We start from the raw sequence: 23,578 nt of genomic DNA on the forward strand, positions 1-23,578 counted from the left end.
GCTTGTATGTTCACGTACTACTTTTAACCCATTTGTTGTCGGTGCACTGACAACAGTTTACATGGAAGAACAGACATATGTCTCTTGTATATTTTAATATCATTAAAGGTGTGCTTTCCTCCTTCATTCAGGGAAGGCACTTCATACTACCTGTTTGACTGGTGGCAAACTAAATTTAACAAACTGTTATTTGAATAACAGCAATTGAAGCTGTTACGTGCACTTTTTGTAAGAAACAATCAATCATTATTTAGGCTATTAAAAGGAAATTTGAAATTCTTACAACTTGAAGAACTCACTTTTGGAACTAGGGTGAAACTTTTGGCTTTTCCCTACTCTTGAAAGTAGTATTTTTTGAATGAAAAGGAACATAAGCAAAAGTTCCAGTTCTTGAAATTTAGAATGTTCAGATCAGACTTTTAAGTTAAATAATTAATTTTATTTTTTCATATTTGTGATGGGAAAACAATTTGTGAATTTCCCTGGGTCTCAAAATTGCAGTTGGAACAGTGAGATTTTGTTTGTTGTTGTTTTTTTAACATCCCTAGACACTTTATAGGACTGAAAACAAGGACTAAAATAAATACATCTATATGCTTAGCAACAGAGAAAATGCAACAAAATGTGAACCAGGGACTAAAAGGGGCTTCCAAAAGTGTTTGTAGCCTGCGCACTAACAGAGCTCATCTGCTGTTGCAGTCTATTAAAGCAGCCCTTTCTAAAGGTGACTCACCAAGTACATTCTCAATTAGGTTTTATATTTCCACCTTTCAAAAATATATACCAGGGTGCTTCCCATGAGATTAAAGACAAAGTCACCTACAAATTGGTTTCCCATTTGTGGACTAAAATTATAGGTTTCTGTTCAACCTTGGGACCTTCTGTTTGGAAGCCTGAAATCTTTTTTCAGTTTAATCTTATATAATCTAAAGCTACATAGATATTTTAGTTTAAATAAAATGGAATCCAGCTGCATGTAATTCAACTGCTGTGAGTAGAAGGGAAGGTAGGAATTTGGGGGAGGGATAATTAGGAGTCAGATTTATCTCCAGTGAAAAGTTTTTAGTTGCTAAATTCAAGGTCTCAGCTAGCATCACCAGTAGAAATCTACCACATTTATAGCAGTGTTAAAAGATGAGCTATAACAAGGGGTCTAATCTGATCCTGAAGGTTCCTGAGCTCTTACAAAAGCAAACAGATTCCAAGAGGAACTGCATGTATTCAGAACCTCTTGAAATTCTGCTGTAAATCCAGATTAAAAAGTAGAAACTTAAGTTGAAAGGCTGAGTGAAGGAGCTGTAGAGGCCTCTTAAACAATTGGCTAGTGCATTCGTATAATAAAGCAAAGTTTTATTTAGATGCTGATGATTATCTCTCCCTAGAATGGCAGAGTTGATTAGTTTTAAAGAGGATGATGATAAAATATTGTAACAAATCATTTAGCTAGATAAAAAGTTGATTAGTCTGACTAATGGAGGATGTAATTTTCTGCTTAGATTAGTAAGCAGAAGTAATATTTATACAAGTGTGAGAGAAGACTGGGGCTTGTGGCTAGAACCAAGAATGACTGAACCCAATTTTTTCCTATGTGCAGGTGTAAGTTAGAAGTAACTCTTCAAGGACAAAAAACAGTGCAAATGAGAGGCAAATCAGTAGAGGCACCAATTAATTTCAGTACTTGCAAATTTTACCATTTAGTGTATAAAACAGGAAGCTTATTGGTAGCAAAAAATCATCCTTAGTAACAAGTGGAAAAACCTTTGGCTCAGCAAACACAATTCACCTTCTTGTGTGTGCACATTTTGCTGCTTCATGTGACTTGACTGCTCAGTTTCTGGGTCTGATTTGTTTGTTTTTGGGTTTTATAGATGTGGAGAGTGTAAATGGAAGGGAGGAATCCATGAACCTCAATGATGCTGATGAAGGATTTTCATCAGGTGCTTCCCTTAGCAGCCAGCCAGTTGGGACCAAACCTTTATTGTCTACATCCCAGAGGAGCAGCTTAAGAAAATCAGCAAGTGGGCGTTCTGCTAAAGACAAAGAAACATCTTCTACCACTAAATCCAGTGAGAGCCCTCGAGATTCAGTAATTCGGAAGCAGTACCTGCACCAGGCAACTGACCTAAGTGCAGATGGAATTGAGATGACACCTACTAAGAAACACCTGAGCCTGCCAGCTGGGCAGGTGGTGCCAAAAGCCAGTAGTTTGAACTTGATCCGGACCGCCAGTACTTCCTCCAGTAAATCCTTTGACTATGTGAATGGCAGTCAAGCAGGCTCCAGTGTTGGGGTTGGTACTGAGGATATTACTAATCTAGCAGTTGGCAATGCCAATCGATTTTCAACTATCAGCCTACAGGAAGATCGGCTAGGCCAAGCTGGGGATGGTAAAGATCTCCTTACCCCAGGAGCTCCCCTGACCAAGCAGTCTCGATCTCCAAGTTTCAATATGCAGCTGATATCCCAGGTGTAGCTTTGATTCCCCTCCAAATCCTCCATCTTTCCCTTTAACCCACATAAAATTCATCCTTGAGCAAAAGAAGAACCTTCATCCCACGGTGTGAAAATACTGACTGTTGTGATCTTGTTTGAATTGGTTTAGATATTATACTGTATTTTGTACTGAAAAAGCAATAAATCTCTCCTCTTCCCCAGTCCCTGCCCCTTGTAAACATGGTTGTGAAGCAGTATAGAATGTACTGTATGCCTTTTCCTATGCCTTCCTTTCTCCTTGGGTGATGTGCAATCCATCGTAGGCTGATCAGTCCCATTTCAACACTGTGAGACTGGAGATGTCAGCAGAAATGGTGAATGTGATCCCTATGAGATGATGCTTTGGCTTTTGTCATGAAATAGAAACGGGTTAGTTTTCTCAGTCTACATTACTGCAAAGACTACTGGATCGTGACTTTTTCTTTCTCAGAACCAGGAGTGCCTCAGAGATTCTAATATGACTTTGGACCTCTCTGAGTTTGTGCAATCAATTCTGGGGGAGGGGATAGTCATCATTGCTCCTGGCTGTCTACTGCACTTTCTCATTAAAATGAGGGTAGTTCTTCTCTTCTCGGATCTGTACTCTTACCCCTAAAATACTAAACATTCAGAAAATGAGATGTGCATATTACCAAGTTGTTGCCCACTCAGACAGAGAGGACTGTGAGCTGATGTAGGTTACAGTGCACTTTTAATGGCGTTGTAGCCATGTTTAATGTTACATGTCTTCCCTCCAGGACACAGGGTCATTGTGATAGGCTACAATTTAGAAAGACTATATCCTTAAAGTAGTTCTGAAGTTGGAGGGGTGCACACTTTCCCAGGAATAATAAACTAGTTCTGGTCCTATTTTTGTGAGTTAACGATCACTGAATTAAGTGTATCTTCAGGTAAAGAGAGGGCTTCCTCAGGCTGATTTTTTTTAGTGTACTGGAGAGAACCTCTCAGCTGCTTTCTAGATAGGGTGTCCCTAAATTCAGTCACAGTATAGATTTTGAAACTTATATTTCAGACAGATCATTTTCCAAGGAGCTGTACCAGAGACAGAGATGATGGTTTGCTGAAACACTGAAGCTTCAATGTGAAACACTTTTCTGGAAGCATTGTTTGTACAAAGGGGTTACTGACAGTCCTTTTCTCCCAGAAGGATCACACTTCACTGCCTTGGTATTTATAACCCATTGCATTTTGTAAATACAATTCCATAACTTAGTGGCGTGGAGCAGCCCATCCGCTAGAAAACTCAGAACTCATGCCATTGAGCCAATTCTTGTATGTGTTTGGTGTATGGGGAGCGTTCGGTACTTAAGTTATAGAGCACTGTTTAAAAGTACACTTTTGATCACAAAGGAAAATGTTCCCCATATCTTTGTCTGTCTCTAGTTTGCTTTTGCAGAGAAAAAAGAAAGAATTTAACCTTTTTTTCTCTGTTTGTATTATTGCCTGGAAGGGTGTAGGTTACTAACTGATAGAAAAGTAGACAATTGCAATCTTTTGGGGTATGGGCACTTTGGCTTCATCATTTTCACTGTGAAAGAATATACACAGGTAGTTAAAAATAACAGGTTATATTAAAGTTGTAAAGACTTCTCAGCTATAAAGTAACATTGTAGTGTAGTATAAAAACTTATTTAATGCTTTCTTTTAAATGTAACTGCTGATTTTCTTTGCATGTCAGCCCTCATTTCAATTAGTATTTTCTTCAAAGCAACTTTACCCTCTTTATTTAAACAATTAGAGGAAGGAGTCTTTGCGGCTGATGGGCTAAATGGCCAGGTGGTCCGTTAATCTTACTAATCTATTATTAATCTTAATAATTTGCATTCAGAGAGGAAAGATTGAGATGAGAATAAACCAGTAATTGGCAAAGAGAAAATAAAAAGCCTTTTTTCTTTTTTTAATGATTGCAATTAGCATTTAAATATCACTTGTGAGCATAAATAGAACAAAGACAAAATTGGGAGTAACCATGAGGTAGAGCACCTGGGTAACACCAGCCTCAGGAATGTCTACTATGAAAAATCCTAAAACTGCTGTGTAGCAAGAGATTGACCCTGGTGTCAGTTCATTTTCTAGAGCACTAGCAGTGGAGGCAGTGCCACAACTATAGTTGTGCAGAAGCTTTGCTGTTTTTATTTAAAGAGTAAAAATGGTGCATTTTGAACAGATGAAAAACAGAAAAGGGAGTATTAGTAAAGATAAATAGCCATAACTGAAAAGTGATAAGGACCAAGTTATTGTTATGTTAGGTTTTTGGGGCAGGACTACAAGTCAGACTTATCAGCTGAGCTTGGAAGAATTGTAACATATTTTTGTTGTGTAGTTATAAACAAAACATTTCCATTTGTTTGGTAGCACTGCTTTTAGGTTCTCCCTTGACCATTAAAAGCTCTCACCTAATGGGTTTATAACTCTCTTTTAAAAATTTGCATCAAGCCATAAAGTTAAGAAAAGTTTTCACATCATAATCCATTTCTTGTACAAAATGAAATTAAATATGTTCAGCAAAAGTAAACAGTCCTGTGCTTTCAGATGGGGAGTAAATTTTGGGTGCTCAGATCTGAATTGTTTAAAATCTTAGGTGTACAAAAAACAGCTTTGTGTTTGGTAATCTTTCTGGTGGTATGTCTTTTGGTGCATCTTAAAAATCAAATCTTTTGTTAGTCTGCTTTCTGTGTATATATAAACCTTACTTTCTCAAGTTTTTGAGACGTCTACTCCTGTTTTGGTTAGCTTCCCAATTCCTTATAGTATACTGACACAATACAGTATAATCTTTCCCAAGGACCCTTCAGGTGCTTTCTGAGTCGGACAGCACCTGATCAACATCTTTCTTACAGAATAATTAATCCATTAACAATCATGAAGGAGTTAGTTATAATAATGTGTCATGGTGTCATGTCAGTTGAGCATATCATTAACGCCCTAAAATGTGTCAGTCTATACCAAGGGGATTCAAGCGTGTAGTGAAACATACTAGTACTGTGGCAGTAATGGAAATGGCTATTTTTGGGCTACAAACTGAAAGAATTAACTGACTTTGAAGGATATGTTACATGCTAGTGATAGATTAAATACAAAACTATGTTAAAAGAACTTTCTAATGATTGTGAGAGATGCTTAAACTTAAATCTCTTGATACCTAACTGTCCTGGTATTATGGTGCATTTGGTATGTAACATCATGGACTAGTTTTAGACCCCTGTTATATTTCAATACAGCTGCCGCATGCATACAAGAGAGAGTCAGAAAACCGAATGCTACATTCACCTTCTCATCTAAGTATGTGTGCACATAGCTCTTGGGTGAGGAACAGTGGGTACTGTATGCAGGTGTGTATATATACATATAAATAAGGATAAATGTATTATCCCTTGATTTCTAGTATAACTATATACTGTTTTTACCACATTACAATAATATGCTGCCATTTTGTAACCAATTTTCCTGGGGCTTTATAATTTAAAAACTACAAAATTACTGGCTTGCTAATTAAAGCTTTGATCAACCTTTCTAGGTATTTATTCTAAGTAGCATTTTGGTTGAACTGTGAGACCTTTTTCTACTGCAGGCAGCAGTGACGGGTAATGGTGGTTAAACTGAATGTGCAACATGAAGATTAACTTTCTGTATTGTCCCTTCTTTTAGTTTTCAGTGTGTTGCAATGTTGGACCTTATTGTACATCACAAATACAATTTTTGAATATTCTTTCTGATATGATTTTTAAAAAGCTTTTTAGCAGTGTGAAGCTTGAAGTTCCATACTGTAATAGTAATTATGAGGTCATGGCAAGGATGTGTCATATCAGCTATTTTGCATACAGAAGTTACAGATACTTAAATCTGTTGTTTCCAACCTAGATTCTCATGTTGTTCTTGCTAGCTTTAAAGTACTTAAAATCACCTGCTTTGACATCAGAATAGTGAGAATAATATTGTTTTCTGATAAAGTATTTTATGTGCACTATTTTTGTGAATAGTAGAATTTACTGGGGCAGGGTTTTTTCTCACCATGTGAGGTTTATTTGTGTGTGGGTAGATGCATATATTTGTCACGTGTTGACAATCAATTGCCTCAATTGTGTGTATACTCTGTGTAAATACAAATGTAAGATTAAGGGGTAAGACTCATGACTGTATAGTGGCAAAGCTACTGCATAGTGAGGGTAACCTATTTTCCACCCCTTTGTGTCTTTACTATGTGATTTGCTTTACATTTTGAATATTAGTATTTAATTGAAAAATATAGCTCAAGGAAAGTTTCTTCAATACATAGTGGATTAAAGGTTTATGAAAATTATATTATGAAGATTTCATTTTGGAGCAGGTTATTTTACACTACTATGGCCATGTTTATACCAACAGCATAAACTTCTTTTTGTCCTTTCAGATAAACCAGTGGCTGTCTGCTTTTCATGTTTTCAGGTTTTTTTTATTTTGTGATGAATCAACCTGAAAACAATTCTGATAAATAGACTGATGATCATTTTAGTTGGATTAAAAAGAAATAAAGAATCCAATAGTAAACCAAAAGACTCTGCAGATCAGGTAGAAACTAATAATAGCTTCTCAAGAAAAGAAGCAGACTTGAAATAAGCTTTATAAATTACTGTACCCACAGAATGGAAATCTATAAATAGAATATGAGCTAAATATATATGCGCTGTACACAGAACAAAGATATTCTTAATGTTCTTAAAATGTAATAATCCAAACCTAAATTGTTACAATCTATCATTGCCAAAGACATTGTTACCTTAATACATTTATCATGGTGTTAAGTGCATTACTTGTATATTATTGTTGTATCCATTGATGCTATCAAAGTAGTCTGTGTGGATAGTGAATGTGCATTTTTATTCCATGAGTTAAGGATGGCTGCAAAACTCAAGGGACAAAATTAAGAGTAATTTATGCCAGTTCATTCCAAGCTTGTATAATAAAAGCACATATTTGCTGCAAATGGATTATGTATTCAATGTATACCAGACCATACCACATGTAATATTTTTTTCAGTATTTAAATGTAACATTTGTTTGTAGGAGCTGGGCCTTAATTGCCCTTGATTATCCTAGTTTATTCCGTTTCCCTACAGTTCTTGGATAGTCATGGGTTTTTATACTACACTAAAGTTTTATTTTCATATTTTTGTGGCTGTAATATAAATATATTAATCCATTTTTTTCAAAATTACTATAACGCTTGATCATCTGAAGCCCCAAATTGTATGGTTTTTACACAATGATGGAAGAAAATGAAGAGCTGTGGGGCAAATTGATTCATTACTAGTTGGTGAAAAGAACATGTTTTGTGAAGTTGGCATACGTATTTATTTTCATATGGCCATTGCTTACATTTTAATATATATTTTAATGCAACTCTACTTAATATTAGCTTGCAAAATATAGAACAGGAAGAAAAGAGGTGGCTATAGCCACCTACAAATAAAACATACCTGAGAGTTGGGTAAGGGTTGATGCTTGCAATTAGAATAGATTCTGTTAATTCTGTAGTCATCCCCAGGTATCAGAAACAAAAATCCTCAGATACAATGTGTGGAGGAGAAATTTAAGTTCATGTGTGCAGCCTCTCCCAGGCTAACCATTTCTTTTAGTTTTAGAATTAATGGCATGTTTCTTTGTTTCATGATATGTGTATTTTCTCACGGTCTAGAAAAGTGAATTCTATTTTTACTGTGGGCATCAGTTTACTTCACAAAAAATACTGCTCAAGGACCAAAAGTGTCTGAAAAAGGGTCCATTCTTCAATAATTTTTCCCTCTCATCTAAAGAATTAATTTTCTACACCTGTGAGGAATATTGATGAAAACAGACATACAATAATTTTCAGATTCTGACACATTCTAAGCTAGAATCTAGGGTTTTAAGTTCCTTAGCATGATAAAAATTGACTTTGTCCCATTTGTTATTTTGGCATAAGATGCTATTTATTGCCTTATAGTCAGTAAGAAGTGAATAGCTTTGCACAGAAAACCTTTTTATTCTGACTGAATGCTTCTATCACAGAAAATTAAAATTCTGACCTTCCAAAAGATTATGTCCAGAAAAATTCCATGCAGAAATTGTTTAATTACTGAAATGCCTACAAACAAGACAAATAGTTGTACTGTGTTTGTAACTGGGATGACTTGAGTTTAGGAATACCTGCCAGTAAGCCAAGATAGTGGATCCTATTCTAAAAATGAATACAAAACAGAGAAATTGATGTCAATAAAGCAATGTCTTCAAAGCGAGCTAAATTTTCTTTTTGCTATCATAAAAAGATTTGAAAGTGACAGAAAAAAAGTTGCTGAATTTTTTTCTCAGTTCAGACAATTCACATGCCTGCACTAATTTGCATTTTTCATAAGAAAAAATGATTACTAGTAACTACACGACTCATACCTTTAGTAAGTACGAGTTGGCAATCACTCAGGATAAGCTACTTTGCAAAGTATTCATGGATTGTTTGTTAGTGGTCAAAGTGTGTGTCGTGTGTGTATTCAACTGTTATTTTAAAATATAACTTTGCTGTTTTCTTACAGAGTGCATACTTTTGGGGAAGGGTAATACTACTAGTGACTTATGGAAAGAAACCACATAATTAAGTAAAACTGTAAGAGTAATTTAATTAGTTACAGAATCCAGGAAATAAGCTAATAAAGATTTTGAATGATTCAGTCACACTCTTAAAACATTTTGGATTTACTATTGGTAGATTTTGTTTGTTATGAAAAATACACTGAAGTACCCCATGCTGTGTTTTTTAAAATTTGTAATTCTTCTACGTTAGAGTGAATCTTTTGATTCTTACTGTCCTTGTAACAATACAAGATTTGCAATCAGTTTAACTAGGAAAATGAAACATTCTGTAAGGATTTAAAGATTTTTTTTTCTTACTTTTTCTGTCATACCAGGTTTGTTTCTCAGAATGAAGGTTTCTGAGGACTTTTACTATTTTGCATTGATGTAATTTTATCTCTGTCACAGAAAGTGAATAGGCAGCAAGTAACCTATTTTTATGGACAAATGTTTGGCAAAAGGACCTGAATAATTAGATAAACTCCCATTTTACCAGCAGGACTCTGCATGTTGATATGAACCTGCAAACATTCAGGATACAGTACTGGTGAAAGACTAAACAAACTGGCTGCATCATAAACACAGTCTCTGCTGTGTGATGCTGTCCTTTAAACTGGGACAAGAGGGAGGGGGAAATCTTGCAGAGTTGAAGATGGCACGTATTGAAGATCATATTATTGGTGCATGTAAGCCATTATCTTAACTGTCTTACTGAAACTGGTTAATGCTGTTGACTGTTGTTGAAATGTGAAATGTAGTTACTGTTGACTTTTTGTAAATATCTGCCAGAGATGAAAAATAAATATTTTAAATCACTGTAAATAAGGATGTATAAAATTTAAAGCAATCTGCAATGCAGAAAATATACATACACACAGATATATGATGTGAAATAAATATTGTGCTGTTTCTGGAAAAAAGTATGTGTCTTATCAGTGGTATTCAGGGACAGGTGTGGGGCACAGTCACAGCCCTTTTGTGCTTACCTTGAATTTTAGAACCACGTACGTGGGAGGGAAGCAGCATTTCTATGCGGACAGAGCTGAAGGAACCCGTTCTATGAGAATTCGCCCCCACCCCCAGGCCGTAAGAACCCCTATCCCGTTTCCCAGTTCAGTCCCTCCTTTCTCCCAGCCTCGCCCTGTGGGGCCGCTCTCATCAATGTCCCGTGCCCCACCTTGCAGGCCGCCAGCGGCTGCGAGCCAAAAACCTGCATAGTCGGGCGGGTGCTGTCCGGCGCTCAGGAAGGCCCCGTCTGGCTCGAGGAGCTTGGGCCGCCTTCCCTATAGCGGCCGCGCGCCGGTGCCGCCACCTCAATTAGTAGTTTGATCCCCCCCCCGGTGTTTTTGGTTAGACCTGGTACGAGAACTAGCGCGGGCGGGGCGCTTGGGTTTTTGCCTGGTAGTTTATTATGAAGTCTCTCGCTGGAGGCCCCCGTGAGGAAGCCGCCTAGTGTCCCCCGCACAGAAATGACGCGCAGGCTGAGGTCCGAAGCACCGGCTGCGGCCTCACGTGATCCCACGCACTGGCCCCGCCCCGCTGGGTAGTTACGCTAAGAATCCGTTCCCCCCCTTCCCAGAGGGAGGAGGGAACGTGAGAACGGGCGGAACACATCACTGCTGTTACTTCAGTCTCTCTCGCTCCCCCTGCCGATTGGCGAGGGGCGGCTACATCCGGGGAAGGGGGAGGCGGGGATGCCGATTGGCTGCAGGGCTGATCGCTCACGAGGCGGCGGCGCGCCTCATTGGTGCAGCTCAGCCCGCGGGGTGGGCGGTAGATTCGCATCCTCGCAGGCCCGGTCTTCTTTCCCCTCGCGAGGCGCTGGGGTCGCCATGAGCCAGCCCGCGTCGCAGGGCGGCTGGCGCCTGGAGGCCAAGTTCGTGTCGGACGAGGATGTGCTGCGGCACATCTCCGAGGACGCGGGTACGGGCGGGGCGGGGCGGAGCGGAGCGGAGCGCTCGGGCCTTAGCGCGGGCGCTCCAGCTCGGAGCCGGGTGTGCAGCCCCGGGGCCTGTCTCTGGTGCTGCGCGGGAGCTCCCGGGCGCTCTTGTGGCACGGAGTATTGAAGCGGTGTAGCGGCAGGCGTGGGTTTTCTTTGCAATCGTAGGTGCTAAAGTGAAAAGGGACCGAGCCCCCCACGTGCTGGGTGCGAGGAGGCTCGCGAAGAAGCTTGAGAACATTTCGGATGACGAGGAGGAGCAGGAGGTCCTGGAACAGCAGAGCTACGTGGCTGTGTTGGGGGCAGGCGCCCAAGGTATTGGTGCAGAAACAATGTCCATCATTTCAGGAAACTCTTGCACAAGCTTGTTAAGAGACAGCTGTTCTTCTTCAGGCAGGTGTTGATGACAGCCAGCTTTGGCTGTCTGTGTGGTTGGTTGGGGTTTGGCAGTTCAAGAACTGTTCCCCCCCCCCCTTTATTTTTATCACACAAATGTCTCATGTAAAACCTCCAGCATCGATAGTGAAACATCGTGTCAGACTCACACCAGTTGTTTATCAGATAGAAACCACTCTTTACCCATGTCTAACAGATTCCTGCAGAAATGGCCCCTGGGCAGGTGGTGGTGGTGAAGTTTACTCCTTCCAGACTCCAAAGCGCTCCGGCAAGATGGCAGAGCTGGGTATGTTCTCCTTCCTGTCATGGAGCAATGAGCTCCTTGTAGGCTCTTGTTTTGTTATCTTTTTATTAACATGAAGACTTATTAAGGTATTTGTGCTCTGTCAGTCTTGCAGTTGACAGAGACCAGCGCTGTGGAGAAAACGGGTCTGGATGTGACGTGTACATGCTGGTGGCTTTTGTAATGCAGGTCCAATTTTTACAGAGGACCTATTCTGTATGCATGCAGCAATGGTTCCCCTTCCTAGATTTAGAGTGTTATTCCCAACTTTTTCAAATTTGTGGCACCTGTGGTTGAGAACCACTCTTCTGCCTCCTCAGCTGGTGTTAATTAGGTGCTGCTGCAGCCAGGCTGGAAAGAGCTGCAGTACATATGTGCTGTCCTGCCTCATTCGAGTTCTCTGACAACTCTTAAGCAGGCTGTAGCTCCAGGCCCTGACCTGGAAGGTGGGGTGCAAAAAGACCCAAAAAACAGTTGCTCCCGCAGCTGCAACATCGCACCAGTACCACAGGGACAGCCTGATGATGCCTCTACCTCTGTGCATCACAGCTTCCCCAGGTACCCGACTGACTTGTTATGTCTCTGGACAGGAGAGCTGGCTCATGCTGCATCTCTTATTAGTCTGACCATGCCTGGCGCCTCCCAAAAACAGAAGCGAGGGGCAGATGGAACAGTCTTGCATGCCACTGTTTCTGGGAGTGGGGACTAGGGAGGGGAGAGAAAGGGGTCTGGAGTAGGAAGGGCTGTAGTATAAACCAGTGGGTCTCCTGCCTGCTTTGGCTTATCAGTAGACCCTAATGAGGCAGGAGTGTGTGTGTACGTGCTGCATCCCTTCTCAGTCTGGCTGTGCATGAGGTACTCTGGGTACGTTTACCTAACCGTAGCACCCCTCAGGGGGTTTTGCAACATCTCAGTTGAAAACCAATGATATAGAGGTTCCTATTCAGTTGTACGGCGTTTCACTAATAGCTTTAGGTCTTACAATAAGTGCTGTCAGCTCCCTTTTCCTACTTCAGTGATAAGCCCTCTTCCAGCACTTCTTTGTTCCATGCACAGTGATATCCTTCTACCGTGCACCTTAAGCCTCTCCATCCTTTGCCTTGCAAGTGAAAAACTGAGGTTGGAGGAGTTCTCCAAGTTAATGCTGTGGTTTTTAAAGCAGGCCTGGATTAGGAGATGCTGGGCTGTGGCTGGTATCATTGAAGTCTTCTTCAGTGGAGTCTGGAGGTCTCAAAGAACTGTTAATGGGGCCATAGAGCCTGTCATGTTCAGTTCATGGCATTCAAATCCAGACCATGTTGATAATTATCAACAGGGAATAACTTTAGCTTAGTTCTTAGGGTACTGATGTTCTTGGCACATAAGCCATGACCATATTGTCCAGTTTATCAGGTCTAAAACAGGGGCTGCGACTAAAGTCTTTCACCTCTCGGAGCAAGGCACTAAGGTTAACATGCAGCATGGGGAAGCTTGCTTTGTTTCTGCCCGAACCATTCATTCCTGTGCTATCAGTCAAGAAAGGAGTTGGTTTTCAAGAACCTTTCAAGGGCACTAAATTTACTCAGTGTTAGAAGAAGAGAGGTGGTAAACTGAGGTAACCTGAGGTAGGGCAGTGTGGTACATTAGATAGAGTAATTGGTTCGAGAGACATGAGCCCTCATAAAGAACATCCTACAAAATTGCAGTCTAGGAGTTTAAGATTTATAGATGCGTTCACTTGAAGTGATCCTCCTAGCAGTTTACTTCTAGTAGTGGCTGAAATTAATAATGTTTTGTTGAAATTTATCTTTACTTATTGACTGGCGTGAGGTGTTCAGGATTAATTTACAGAAGAGCTGTATATGTGATGTATCTTTGAATCTTTCAGGAAGGTATGTACCTCTCTGAACCAGTTGGTCTGTAAGGCCCCACATACACGTTACACTTAAAACGTCACTAAATGGTTTATCACATCTTAAATCGTCACCTGCTCAAACTTTCAATCAGTTAGCAGCATGAAAAAAGGAAGAATAAGCCACAAAATTATTCCACAAAAAATGTATAACTTTTCTGCTCATTCCTATCACACCATTTGAATGTGTGGCTAGGGGCCCAAGTGGCTTGGAGCTGGCACCTGCCAGGGCTCCCCAGGCACCCCCATGGCTGGGAGTCTACAGTTGATACAGGTTTGTAGCCATGAGGGTGCCCCTAGCACCCCAACAGCTGGGAGCCCATGTCAGTTATGATCTCCAAGCTGTGGGGATCCCTGGAGCACCCCCAAGGCTGGAAGCCATGTAGGTTGGGGGGACTCCCAGCCACAAGAGCTTGCTACTTGCTGTTGAAGGAGGAGCCTGGGCTTGTGATCCCAGCCTCCTCTTGCACAAGCAGTAAGGCGTGATGGGAACTGTTTTGCAATCCTGCAGTCATGCTTCCTGCCATGCACATGTGGCATGCATGGCAGGAAGCGCAGTTGTGTGGATCGCACTTCAAATACCATCACTGCTTTACTTGCATGTCTGGAGGGGCGCCAATGGTGCCACTCAGACCTACCAGCCTTAGGAGGAAGATGGAATTGCCTGCAAAGTCTGGGTGGTATTAATGCATGAGAGAGTTACTGTGCATGCAACTGGCTAACCCAGAGATGCTGGTGGGAGGCTCATACCCACCATCTTTTATAGTTTGCTCTTTTTTTTGTTTTTTGTTTTGTTTTCCCCACAAAGCCTCTGAACTAGCCCAGACCCCAGGGAAAAATGTAACATTCAGCCGCTCCAGCAGTCCTGAGAAGATTACTAGCTCTCCTCCAAACAACAAAAGTAAGTTACCAGGTGGATTAGTGAAATGGAAAAAAGTGACTAGAAGCCAGTTCAAACTGCATTCAAGAGCTGAGAAGTGCAGGTGTTGTGGTTCACTAGGATGTGAGACCTTTTATTCTTTCCTTACTGGCCTAGAAGAAAATGAGCATTTGGTCTTCCCCTTGGCTCTTATTTCACTTGCTAATTTTTTTTTAGCCATCCTGTTGAAACGTCATTGTTATATTCAGTAGTATGTGTTTTGTTTGCAACTTCTTTGAGTCCAATTTAGTTTGGAATACAAAGAGTAAGTCTGAAGTGGTTGGTGTAGCCTCCAAAAGGGACATAAACAGACCAACCTTAGCATATGCTTTTTGAGCACATCCCCAGGTACCCTTGCTGGCAATCTTCCTGCAGACCTGTGGTTGGAATCTAAATCTGTCCTCTCTGGATAGGACTGTCAACTGCACTACTCTGGCCAGAGAATTAATATGTAGGAATAGTATCTCTGAGATGGGTATCTGATGCCCATGTTCCTTAGCAGGAGGAGCAAGATCATTTTGTGCTAGTATTGGAAAAGGTTGGCCATGTAGGAAATATGTGGTGCTCTATTTGATTCATTGGTATGTTTGCTTTGCAGAGCATTCTTCTTCAAATAAAGCCCAGTTGAAGGTGAGCATTGATTCTTCCTTGTTTCTATTTTAAGATATGAACCATCTGATTTGTTATGGTATTGTGGGCTTGAAGATTCTTGCCCCTCTGCTTTTCCCAACATTTTTTCTGGGCAGATGTCTGTTTTTTAAGCAGGGTGAGAATGGATGAGAGTATTCCTGTCTCTCACAAATGAAAGTATTTGACTACCTTTTTGTATGCAGATAAATGCTTAAGTTGTCAGTCTCTTGTAAAATTTACACGTGTGGATTTCTAACCCTAACATATATGCGGGTGCATCTGAAACTGCTGTCTTCTAGGCACTTCATTTTAGTGTCCATCGCTAATGATGTAACCATGATGTTGGGGTAAGATCCAGGAGACTTGAGCCATCTTACAATGCAGTTTAGGTACAGTTCAGGGTATATGGACTTCATGCATGAGCAAGGCAAGCTTTCCCTTGCACTGTTACAGGAGCTTGTTCCAAACTCTTGAACTTAGAACCTTGAGGGGACAGGATAATTAACTGTCCATGAATCTGTTCAGTCTAGCCTCTTGGCTGAGGGTGCACAAGGGTTAGACTGATTCTCCTAATGTTTATGAAGTAAGTGCTAGGAAAAAGACCACTAGACTTTTCTAAATGACAATGTACCTAGCACTATAATGGATATATGTGTAGTGCTTTGTGGCATATTTAAAGTGCATTTCTAGTTTGATAACGCTTAGGAACTCTGTTATGTTTCTTGATCATTCTTAATTTAATTGCACAGCACTAAAAATAAATAAATAATGATTATTTCAAACTCTGCCTGGAGCCTGAACCCTGAACTCTTTCTGCCTCATGCATCAGTAATACAGATTGTGCATATTGGTTGATTCATGAGCCTTGTTCTTCCAGGTCTGTACAGGCTTTTTAGGCTGCTGGCAGAATGCAGCCAGCAAACAAAAACAGCAAGCTACTGCACAAAGTAAAATGTTGCATCTGACTGAAGACACAAGGGTGACTAGGGTGGCATTTGTGCATAGTCAGTTCCTAAGACCTACACATCAGATGTGCTACTGAAGTTGCAGAAAATGCCTTGAGACTTATTATGTCTCTGTGATGTAAGACTTGCTTACGTCCCATCAAAGCTGTCTTTAGGGGTCCTTCTTGTCTGGTGTCCCTGATTTGACATTGTGTCAAACTTGATGAGAAAAGAGAGAGTGAGCCTGCAAGTCCTATGAGTTCTGAACTCTTGGACAAAATGCACACAATTATTCCTTCCTCCCCACTGAACAGAACTGATCTATTTAATAGGGGTGCAGTCAATGACTGGATAAAAGTGCTCACTATTCTTTAGGCTCATCACATAACAGCTGTGCTGCTCAGCTCTGCACAACCTCTTGTGGCTGGCCTGCCATGTTTTTGGAAGGGTTTCTTTTTGAAGCTCCAGATGACTTGGAGTAGAATTTCATAGATTTCATAGATATTAGGGCTGGAAGGGACCTCGGAAGATCATTGAGTCCAGCCCCCTGCCCATAGGGCAGGAAGTCAGCTGGGGTCATAGGATCCCAGCAACGTAAGCATCAAATTTGCTTTTGAAGGTGTTCGGAGGTGTTTCAAGCACCTACTCTGATGGCACACTGTTCCAGACCTTGGGGGCTTGGACAGTAAAGAAATTCTTCCTTATGTCCATCCTGAAATGGTCTCGTAGTAGTTTATGACCGTTTGACCTCGTCATCCCTTGGGGTGCTCTGGTGAACAAATGTTCTCCCAGATCCTGGTGGTCATCCCTGATAAACTTATAGGTGGCCATCAGATCACCCCTGAGCCTGCTCTTTTCCAGGCTAAAGACCCCCATGGCTCTCAGCCTGTCATCGTAAGGTCTGTTTTCCTGACCTCTGATCATGCGCGAAGGACAGTTACTTGCATGTCTCACCCTTGCCCTCACTTCCACATTACTGCTTCAGATACTCTGAATTGTGTCTTGTTCAGGAGAGACTTTTGCCCAGAGTTTAACATAGATGGCTTCTCTTTGGGAATCTAGTCCTATTCCCAGAGAATTGGGTGGGGATTATTCCACACTGAGAGCTCTTTCCTTGTGCACAGACGTTACTGGTGTTGTATTCTCAGCCCTTTGCCAACCAAAGGTGAGAGCTCAAAAATAAAATCCTGGTCCTTTGCCTACAAAGAAGCTGCTACTGGTAGGGCATATGTGACTTTCTTTAACACTTTTATGTTCTTGCAGAGTAAAAAGAATGAATATGTGTCCACAACGCCTTACAGGCTCAGGAAGAGACTTGCAGGTAAGAAGTAACTGGAATTTTAATCTTCTGTAATAATTTATTTCCTCTCATTGGCTAGTTTGAGGCATTCAGGATTAATTTAAGAGAGAGTTGCATGTGTGATGTGTCATGTTCTATGTTTTTGTTATAAGTGAAGCAGCAAATTAAAGCTGGACTTAGTAGGCCCAATTGGACAAGCTTTGTTGTTTCTGCTGTGTTCATCCGTAGTGGAAATATAGAGTTTTTCCATTGAACTTTCATTTCCAGTAGGATTCTCTGAATACCATGAAGAGACACTTGTGCTTTTCTCCAAGTCAGAAAATTGCGTCCTGCCATGTTCTTGCAGTGTTGTGTATTTTACTTAGTTATCTTAGCTTATTGGTGTTCTCCTCTGCATCTAGATAACTGATCACTGGTACGACTTTGGGTATTTTTCAAAAGCACCTAAATGACTGAGCATCACTGGATCTTACACAGTATCCAAGTCATTTTTTGAAAATGGGATTTTGGCTTTTAACTCGTGTGCTTTGGAAATATTACTTTAAAAATGTACTTTAATTTTACTAAATTGTATCTGCTTTTCTTAGCACTTTAAAGCCATGGGAGAATGAGCCAGATTGTGTTCATACTTTCGAATTAACAGATTCAGATGTGTTAACAGAATTTTCATTACAAAATTGTTATTGTTAATGGTGATATGTTGATCCAAAGGAATCCAACCTGTGTTTGCAAAACTGGAAATTAAGGGAGGAAAATCCTCTTCCTACTCAGTCTAATGTACAGTCTTTTAGAGAAACATGGAATCCCATAATGTCCCTTTCAGAGTGAGTCTTCGGTGAAGAGCCATATTTCAAGGCTTGTACCAATTTACGGAGTCTTACTAAATAATTTGAAAGAGAAAAGATAGAATTCGGCCAGCATATTTGCAGTTTTGATCAGAATAGTGTTTTTTAGGGTAACAGTCCAGCTATGAAACAAGCATAAGACTTTGATGTTTAAAAGATGTATACAAGATGATCTAGGCTATAGGAAATGACTAGGTAGTTTTTAAAGAAGGTTGTTACCAGGTCTTAACCTCCTGAATATTTACTTCTTAGTTCCAGACTTTCATTCAGAAAGTGAGAGTGAATATTCTGCCTCGTGCTCTGAGGAAGAGACCCCCAAAGAAACCAGTGATGAAGTATTCGACCGAAAGACCCCAGATAAAAGCAGAGTAGCTTCCACCCCATCTATGAAGAAAACACCAGCCAAGAAACTGAAGGGAGATAAAACTGTGAGTGTGGAGCAAGTGCAGCCATGAGGGCTAAGGTTTGGGGGTGGTCACTGGTAATAAGGCCATTGCACTTGAGTCAGAATTGAGGTCAGGTCTGAGGGGGAGCAGGTCAGGTCCCGCACGCAGGGTGAAGATGTGTCTTGTCTGGAGGGCATGGGGATGGGAGGGGGGGTGGCTCCTGCTGCTGCGTGCCACTGGTCTGGGGGGCCACAGATCTTCGCAAAGTGGGCTAGGCTGGGGCTGCACCATGCTGTGCTTCGGGCAGGCGTGGCGGTGCTGGGAGCAGGAGCTATCCCCTGCTGCTTCTGGCCCAGCAGGGGCAAGGGGGTGCAGGATGAAGGTGTGGCTTGCTCTGGGTGGGTGCTGGGAGCAGGGGCTATGCCTCCCTGCTGCTGAGTGCTGCTAATCCAAAGGCAACACAGCGGCTTTGTTCTGCACCTGCCAGGAGTGAGCCGCCCCTTCATCCCATGGGCATCATGCTGTGCCCCTGCCTGGGCCAGTGGTGGCAGGGCATAGTCTTTGCTTCCAGCGCAGCTACGCCAGCGCAGAATGTAGTGTGGTGCAGCTCCACCTGCCCCACGCAGATCTGGGGGCACCCTGCTCCCCCCATGCCCTCGCAGACCAGTGGCGGGAGCCGCCCCCCCAACACCAATCTCTGCGCCCCCCGGATGAGCTGCGCCTTCATCCTCCCCTCCCTCCCCCCAGTTAGGCAGCACTTGTCCCAGCCCCAATCCTTCCTTTGCTGCCAGGGCATTAATCTGCCCCCTTCCTTTACACCACAACAGACTTACTAGCTGTATTGAGCATTGTAAAATTGAAACCTGTCAGAACCTCAAAACAGGGTGTCCATTTATAAGGGTCGTAAGTGCTGTTCATTGGAACTCAGAACGTCATAAGTTGAAGACTGCCTGTGTTTCTCAGTGCTCAGCTTCTGAAGCTTGCAGGCACTACAAAGACATTACACTAAGTGTCAGAGCAGAAATTAGTTCTTCCCCAGCAAAAGAAAGCATGCATTTTCTTTGCCTTGGTACTTGTGTAGCCCCTATGCTGTACTAGGATCCCACCCATCCCCAATTGCTGTCTCATTCTGCTCAGTAGGAGGCATCTTTCTCGGTCCCGTCTTTCAAGTTGGGGTGACCTGAGGAGGAGCGCTTGGCCAAAGGTTCATATGGAAACAGCCTAAAGGCCTTCATGCAGACAGTTTTCTCAGTCTGCTTCTCTTCTGGATGCTTGCCATCCTCTCAACTGAGAAGCAAGTGTAACTGTCAAGTGGTATATTAATGAAACAGCTTAGCCCTATGGAGATAGATGGAGCAGGGTGGGAAGAAAGCAAAGCTGACTTTAGATTGACTTTTTGCTGTCCCTTTTCAGAGCAGCCTGGTGGAAGAATACTTTGAAGCCCACAGTAGTTCCAAAGTGCTAACCTCTGATCGAACCCTTCAGAAGCTGCATAGCAGGAAACTAGATCAGGTATGTGTTATGGTGAGGAGTTTGACTGCCCACAGAATCTAGGGCCTCTCCCACTGCAGGTTTTCCTCCTTGAAATTCCCCACTGTAGGTAATGTCAGCTCAACTTCCTCAGGGATAATAATGGCAGGACCCTTAAGCTAGGCAAAGGGTTAGCAGCATTTGAACAGCTGCATCTCTGACAATCAGTGGAGTTTAACCAGTTGTAGTAACAATGGAGAAGCTATAGGAAAAAGGCCTACTGAAAACAGGTTGAGAGTTGTACAACTGGGAATGTAGGGGAAGGGCAATGGTTACAGGGAATGGTGATGAAGTCTGCCACCAGCCAGCCTTTTGAGGATGGAGTTTTTGTTTGTTTGTTTGTTTGTCTTTTGGTTTTAAGCTACCTACTCCTTCCATATTAATGTAGGAGAATGTTAATGAGGGAGGTAGAAATACAGGTCTCACTTTCCTCTCCAGGTTCAGGTCTCAGCCAGGTAGGGAGCAGCTCGCAGGATGATCATCTGACAATTTCTCAGTGGCCCCTGTCTCTGAAATGAGTTCTGTTTTAGTAGCCAGACATATACATCTGACTATTGGCTACGCTTTACTCTTTCATTGAGTGGCCCGTTTAGTATATACTCATTTGGGATTGAATGCATTGTATCAAGGTAGATGTTGGCAGTGCATGCTTCCCTTGTGTCCTGTTTGTAGCACTGATGTATCTGCTCCGTGAGCACATAGCAGACTTTTGTGTCAGGGTTGCCAGTCAAGTTTCTCTGGATAATAAACTTCAGTCTTGCAGTGGTGTCTTTACATTTTTCTGAAATATCACAGCTACATCTGAGTTTTCTCTCCAGTAAAGTTTCCTTTTGTATGGGAGCAGGAAACAAATATGTTAAAACCAGAGAGGATGTTAAGTCTCTGTAAACCTGATGCTACAGCAGTAGTTGTTTTGCTACTAGAATTATTATTGTTCCTCTTAACTTTAACATTAACACTTGACAGGCCTCTGAAAAACTTAAACCACCCTTCCACATTTTTCCTGCATTTTTGACTGCACTTTCTCAGAGGCTAGTTTTGAGTTTTGCACAGATATTTTCTGCTTTGTATTTAAAACTCAATGATTTACTGTCTAAAAGTAATATTTTGTAAACGTTCTACCTTTAATGACTAATGAATTAATGCAAAGCCCATTGACTGAGATGCAAGATATGCCCATTACTAAGAGGGTTGTCATCTTGCTGCTTTTATATTTCACTGAATTATAGAGCTCTGAATGTGTCTGCTTGTTCAGTATCAGTGTGCCCAAATGTTGGAAAGGGACCTAGGATAGCAGTACAATTAAGGCATAGATTTTGGTTCTATGCCCAGGCAGGTCCAAATTTCCTAAAGGTAGTCACTTGACTGGTCAGCTTCACTCTCCCTATCAGCAAAACTGGGCTACTAGGTCACGTTGGTATCTCACAGGGTGTTGTGACACTTAAATCATTGACACTTGTGACACCTCATTTTAATGGAAAGGACTAGAGGAGTTCAGAATCTGTAAGGGTTCTGTTCCTTGAGCCCATGCTTAAACAGATACCTGCTTCATCCTTCTGTTCAGACTTGAACCCAGTATGACTGTCCCATTCTCCCCTCCCCAACACAGCAAACTCTGCGTGACCTCTTGAGTAAGGCTCCCCCTACATTTGGTGCTGAAATGAAAGAGTTAAGTCAACAGTACGAATCCCTGTTTTCCAAATGGATGTTGCATTTACAGTAAGTATCCAATGGAGTTCTCTTAAAAAAAAAAAAAAGTATGAGTATTAGTTCCCAGCAAACCAACCCATCATTTAATAATGGGCTATGAAATAAGCAATTCCCTGATTCAGCACTCAAGTCTTGGGTTAAGAAGAATTCATTTTGTAGGACTGAGTCCTTGCAGTACATCTGTAAGTGAAGTTCTGCCTGGATGATCCTCTTGTCAGCTGAACAGGCTAGATTGATGGAGGTGCAGTAACTCCAGCTTCTGTTGATGTCAGTGGGAGCTGAGAGTGCCCAGCACCTCTGGTCTGACATTAATTAGTTATTTATAAATGGTCAACAGGATTAAGGAGGTGGGAAGGAAATCATAGAGTCACTATAACTGCCAGTACCACTTTCTGCAGCATTGGTTTGCTGTGGCTGTATAGAGGTGACCTTTCTTTGCTTTCAAGTTCCAGTTCAGTGGTTCTTATTCCTTTCTAGACTTGGGGAACCCCTCTTTAGACTTGAGGCACCCATTGGAAAATGTTGGTTCTTTAGTTTTTTCACTCATTTTTGCTAAAGGAAAGCAATAGAGGAGTTTTTCTGTCACAGAAGACTCAGGAAGATCACAATAGGTCAGAATGTTTTTTAACGCAGTGGATTCCTATTTGAAATCTCTGGGTTTATCTTGTGAATCATGTTGGCACCATGGAGCACCTTTGAAAGGATCTCAAGATATCTCAGTATTGCGGGACCCTGCTTATGAATCCCTGTTCTCAGTTTATAGGTGCACTGGGGCTGGGGGAGACTGCAACAGTTTGCATTGTGCATGGTAGACAGGTGTCGTGTATGTGTGTGTGTAACCAAGAGTATGATGAATACTTCTCTCTAAAAAATGATGTAGGTTTATGGACAGCTGCAAGATATGGATGGCAGCTACAGATGCCTTACAGAGAGGACAGGACCCCCATCCTATCCCTAGATTGATCACATTCTAACCCAGACATGCTATGGTGGGTAATAGTTCTGTAGAGGACAGGAGCAGATATCTCTGATGAGATCACTGTTAGAAAGCTTTGCAGGGGGATGCAGGGCATAGTGGTAGTTGAAGTTTCTTGATTTTGTTAGAAGTGATGGGTTCATCCCAGACAGAGGGGACAGCATGAGAAAGATGGCAGCCTGATAAGGAGAGCCGTAGGGACCAATGGGGAAAAAAAGGCTGAGAACGGGGAGAAAATGAGTATAAAGGTGTATGTGAGGGCAATGTAGGATTTGGGTCAAGTCCAGAGATATCTCATGCAGTTTGTTTGTGTTTTAAGTTTGTGGGAGTTTGCACTCAGCTCCTTAGAAAGTGTTTCATTATTGGTTATTTCAGTGATGGTCATTCTTCCTTTTAGGCCTAGAGCTGGGCTTGTTCTGTCCTTCCAGAGAGATCCCATGGATTTGCAAGCCCAGATGTGACCAGTAAGCTTAAATACCTTATCCTGTAAATGCTGTGATATACGAGAAAAGCTAAGTGTAACATGCCTGAATAGCTTGAAAGAAGGGCCCATGAGCAATCGGTACATTAATCTGCAGTGTTTTGGAGGACCTAAATTTACATGCTGATAAATTTTTTTTTAGATGGCATAATTTTCTCATGTAGAACAGTGACTTTCTAGGCCTTTGACATTTTGATCTGAAACTCCTCCAGACTGAGACAGGTTATTGGCTGTATGATGAATTTGAATAATTCTTCAGAATTATAAGAACAT

General features: G+C 41.7%; 2 protein-coding genes across 3 annotated transcripts in view; both read left to right on the top strand.

Moving 5' to 3' along the window:
• FAM126B (family with sequence similarity 126 member B) overlaps window positions 1-9,990 on the top strand; it is a 55,596-nt gene extending 45,606 nt beyond the window's left edge. For both annotated transcript variants that reach the window (XM_019554123.1, XM_019554122.1), the window contains one exon: window positions 1,869-9,990. In XM_019554123.1, the coding sequence (XP_019409668.1) occupies window positions 1,869-2,473 (605 nt within the window). In that variant the 3' untranslated portion in view covers window positions 2,474-9,990. The remainder of the gene's footprint in view (window positions 1-1,868) is intronic.
• Window positions 9,991-10,874: 884 nt separating this feature from the next.
• The window catches only part of ORC2 (origin recognition complex subunit 2), a 24,533-nt gene continuing 11,829 nt past the window's right edge, over window positions 10,875-23,578 (top strand). Inside the window, exons 1-9 of the mRNA XM_019553974.1 lie at window positions 10,875-10,998; window positions 11,183-11,329; window positions 11,607-11,696; window positions 14,393-14,485; window positions 15,102-15,133; window positions 17,341-17,398; window positions 18,475-18,650; window positions 20,022-20,120; window positions 21,748-21,857. Coding sequence (XP_019409519.1) covers window positions 10,908-10,998; window positions 11,183-11,329; window positions 11,607-11,696; window positions 14,393-14,485; window positions 15,102-15,133; window positions 17,341-17,398; window positions 18,475-18,650; window positions 20,022-20,120; window positions 21,748-21,857 — 896 coding nt within the window. The 5' untranslated portion in view covers window positions 10,875-10,907. The remainder of the gene's footprint in view (window positions 10,999-11,182; window positions 11,330-11,606; window positions 11,697-14,392; window positions 14,486-15,101; window positions 15,134-17,340; window positions 17,399-18,474; window positions 18,651-20,021; window positions 20,121-21,747; window positions 21,858-23,578) is intronic.

This window comes from Crocodylus porosus, unplaced genomic scaffold, assembly GCF_001723895.1.
Source record: "Crocodylus porosus isolate Cpor-Errol unplaced genomic scaffold, CroPor_comp1, whole genome shotgun sequence".
Taxonomy (NCBI): Eukaryota; Metazoa; Chordata; order Crocodylia; family Crocodylidae; genus Crocodylus; species Crocodylus porosus.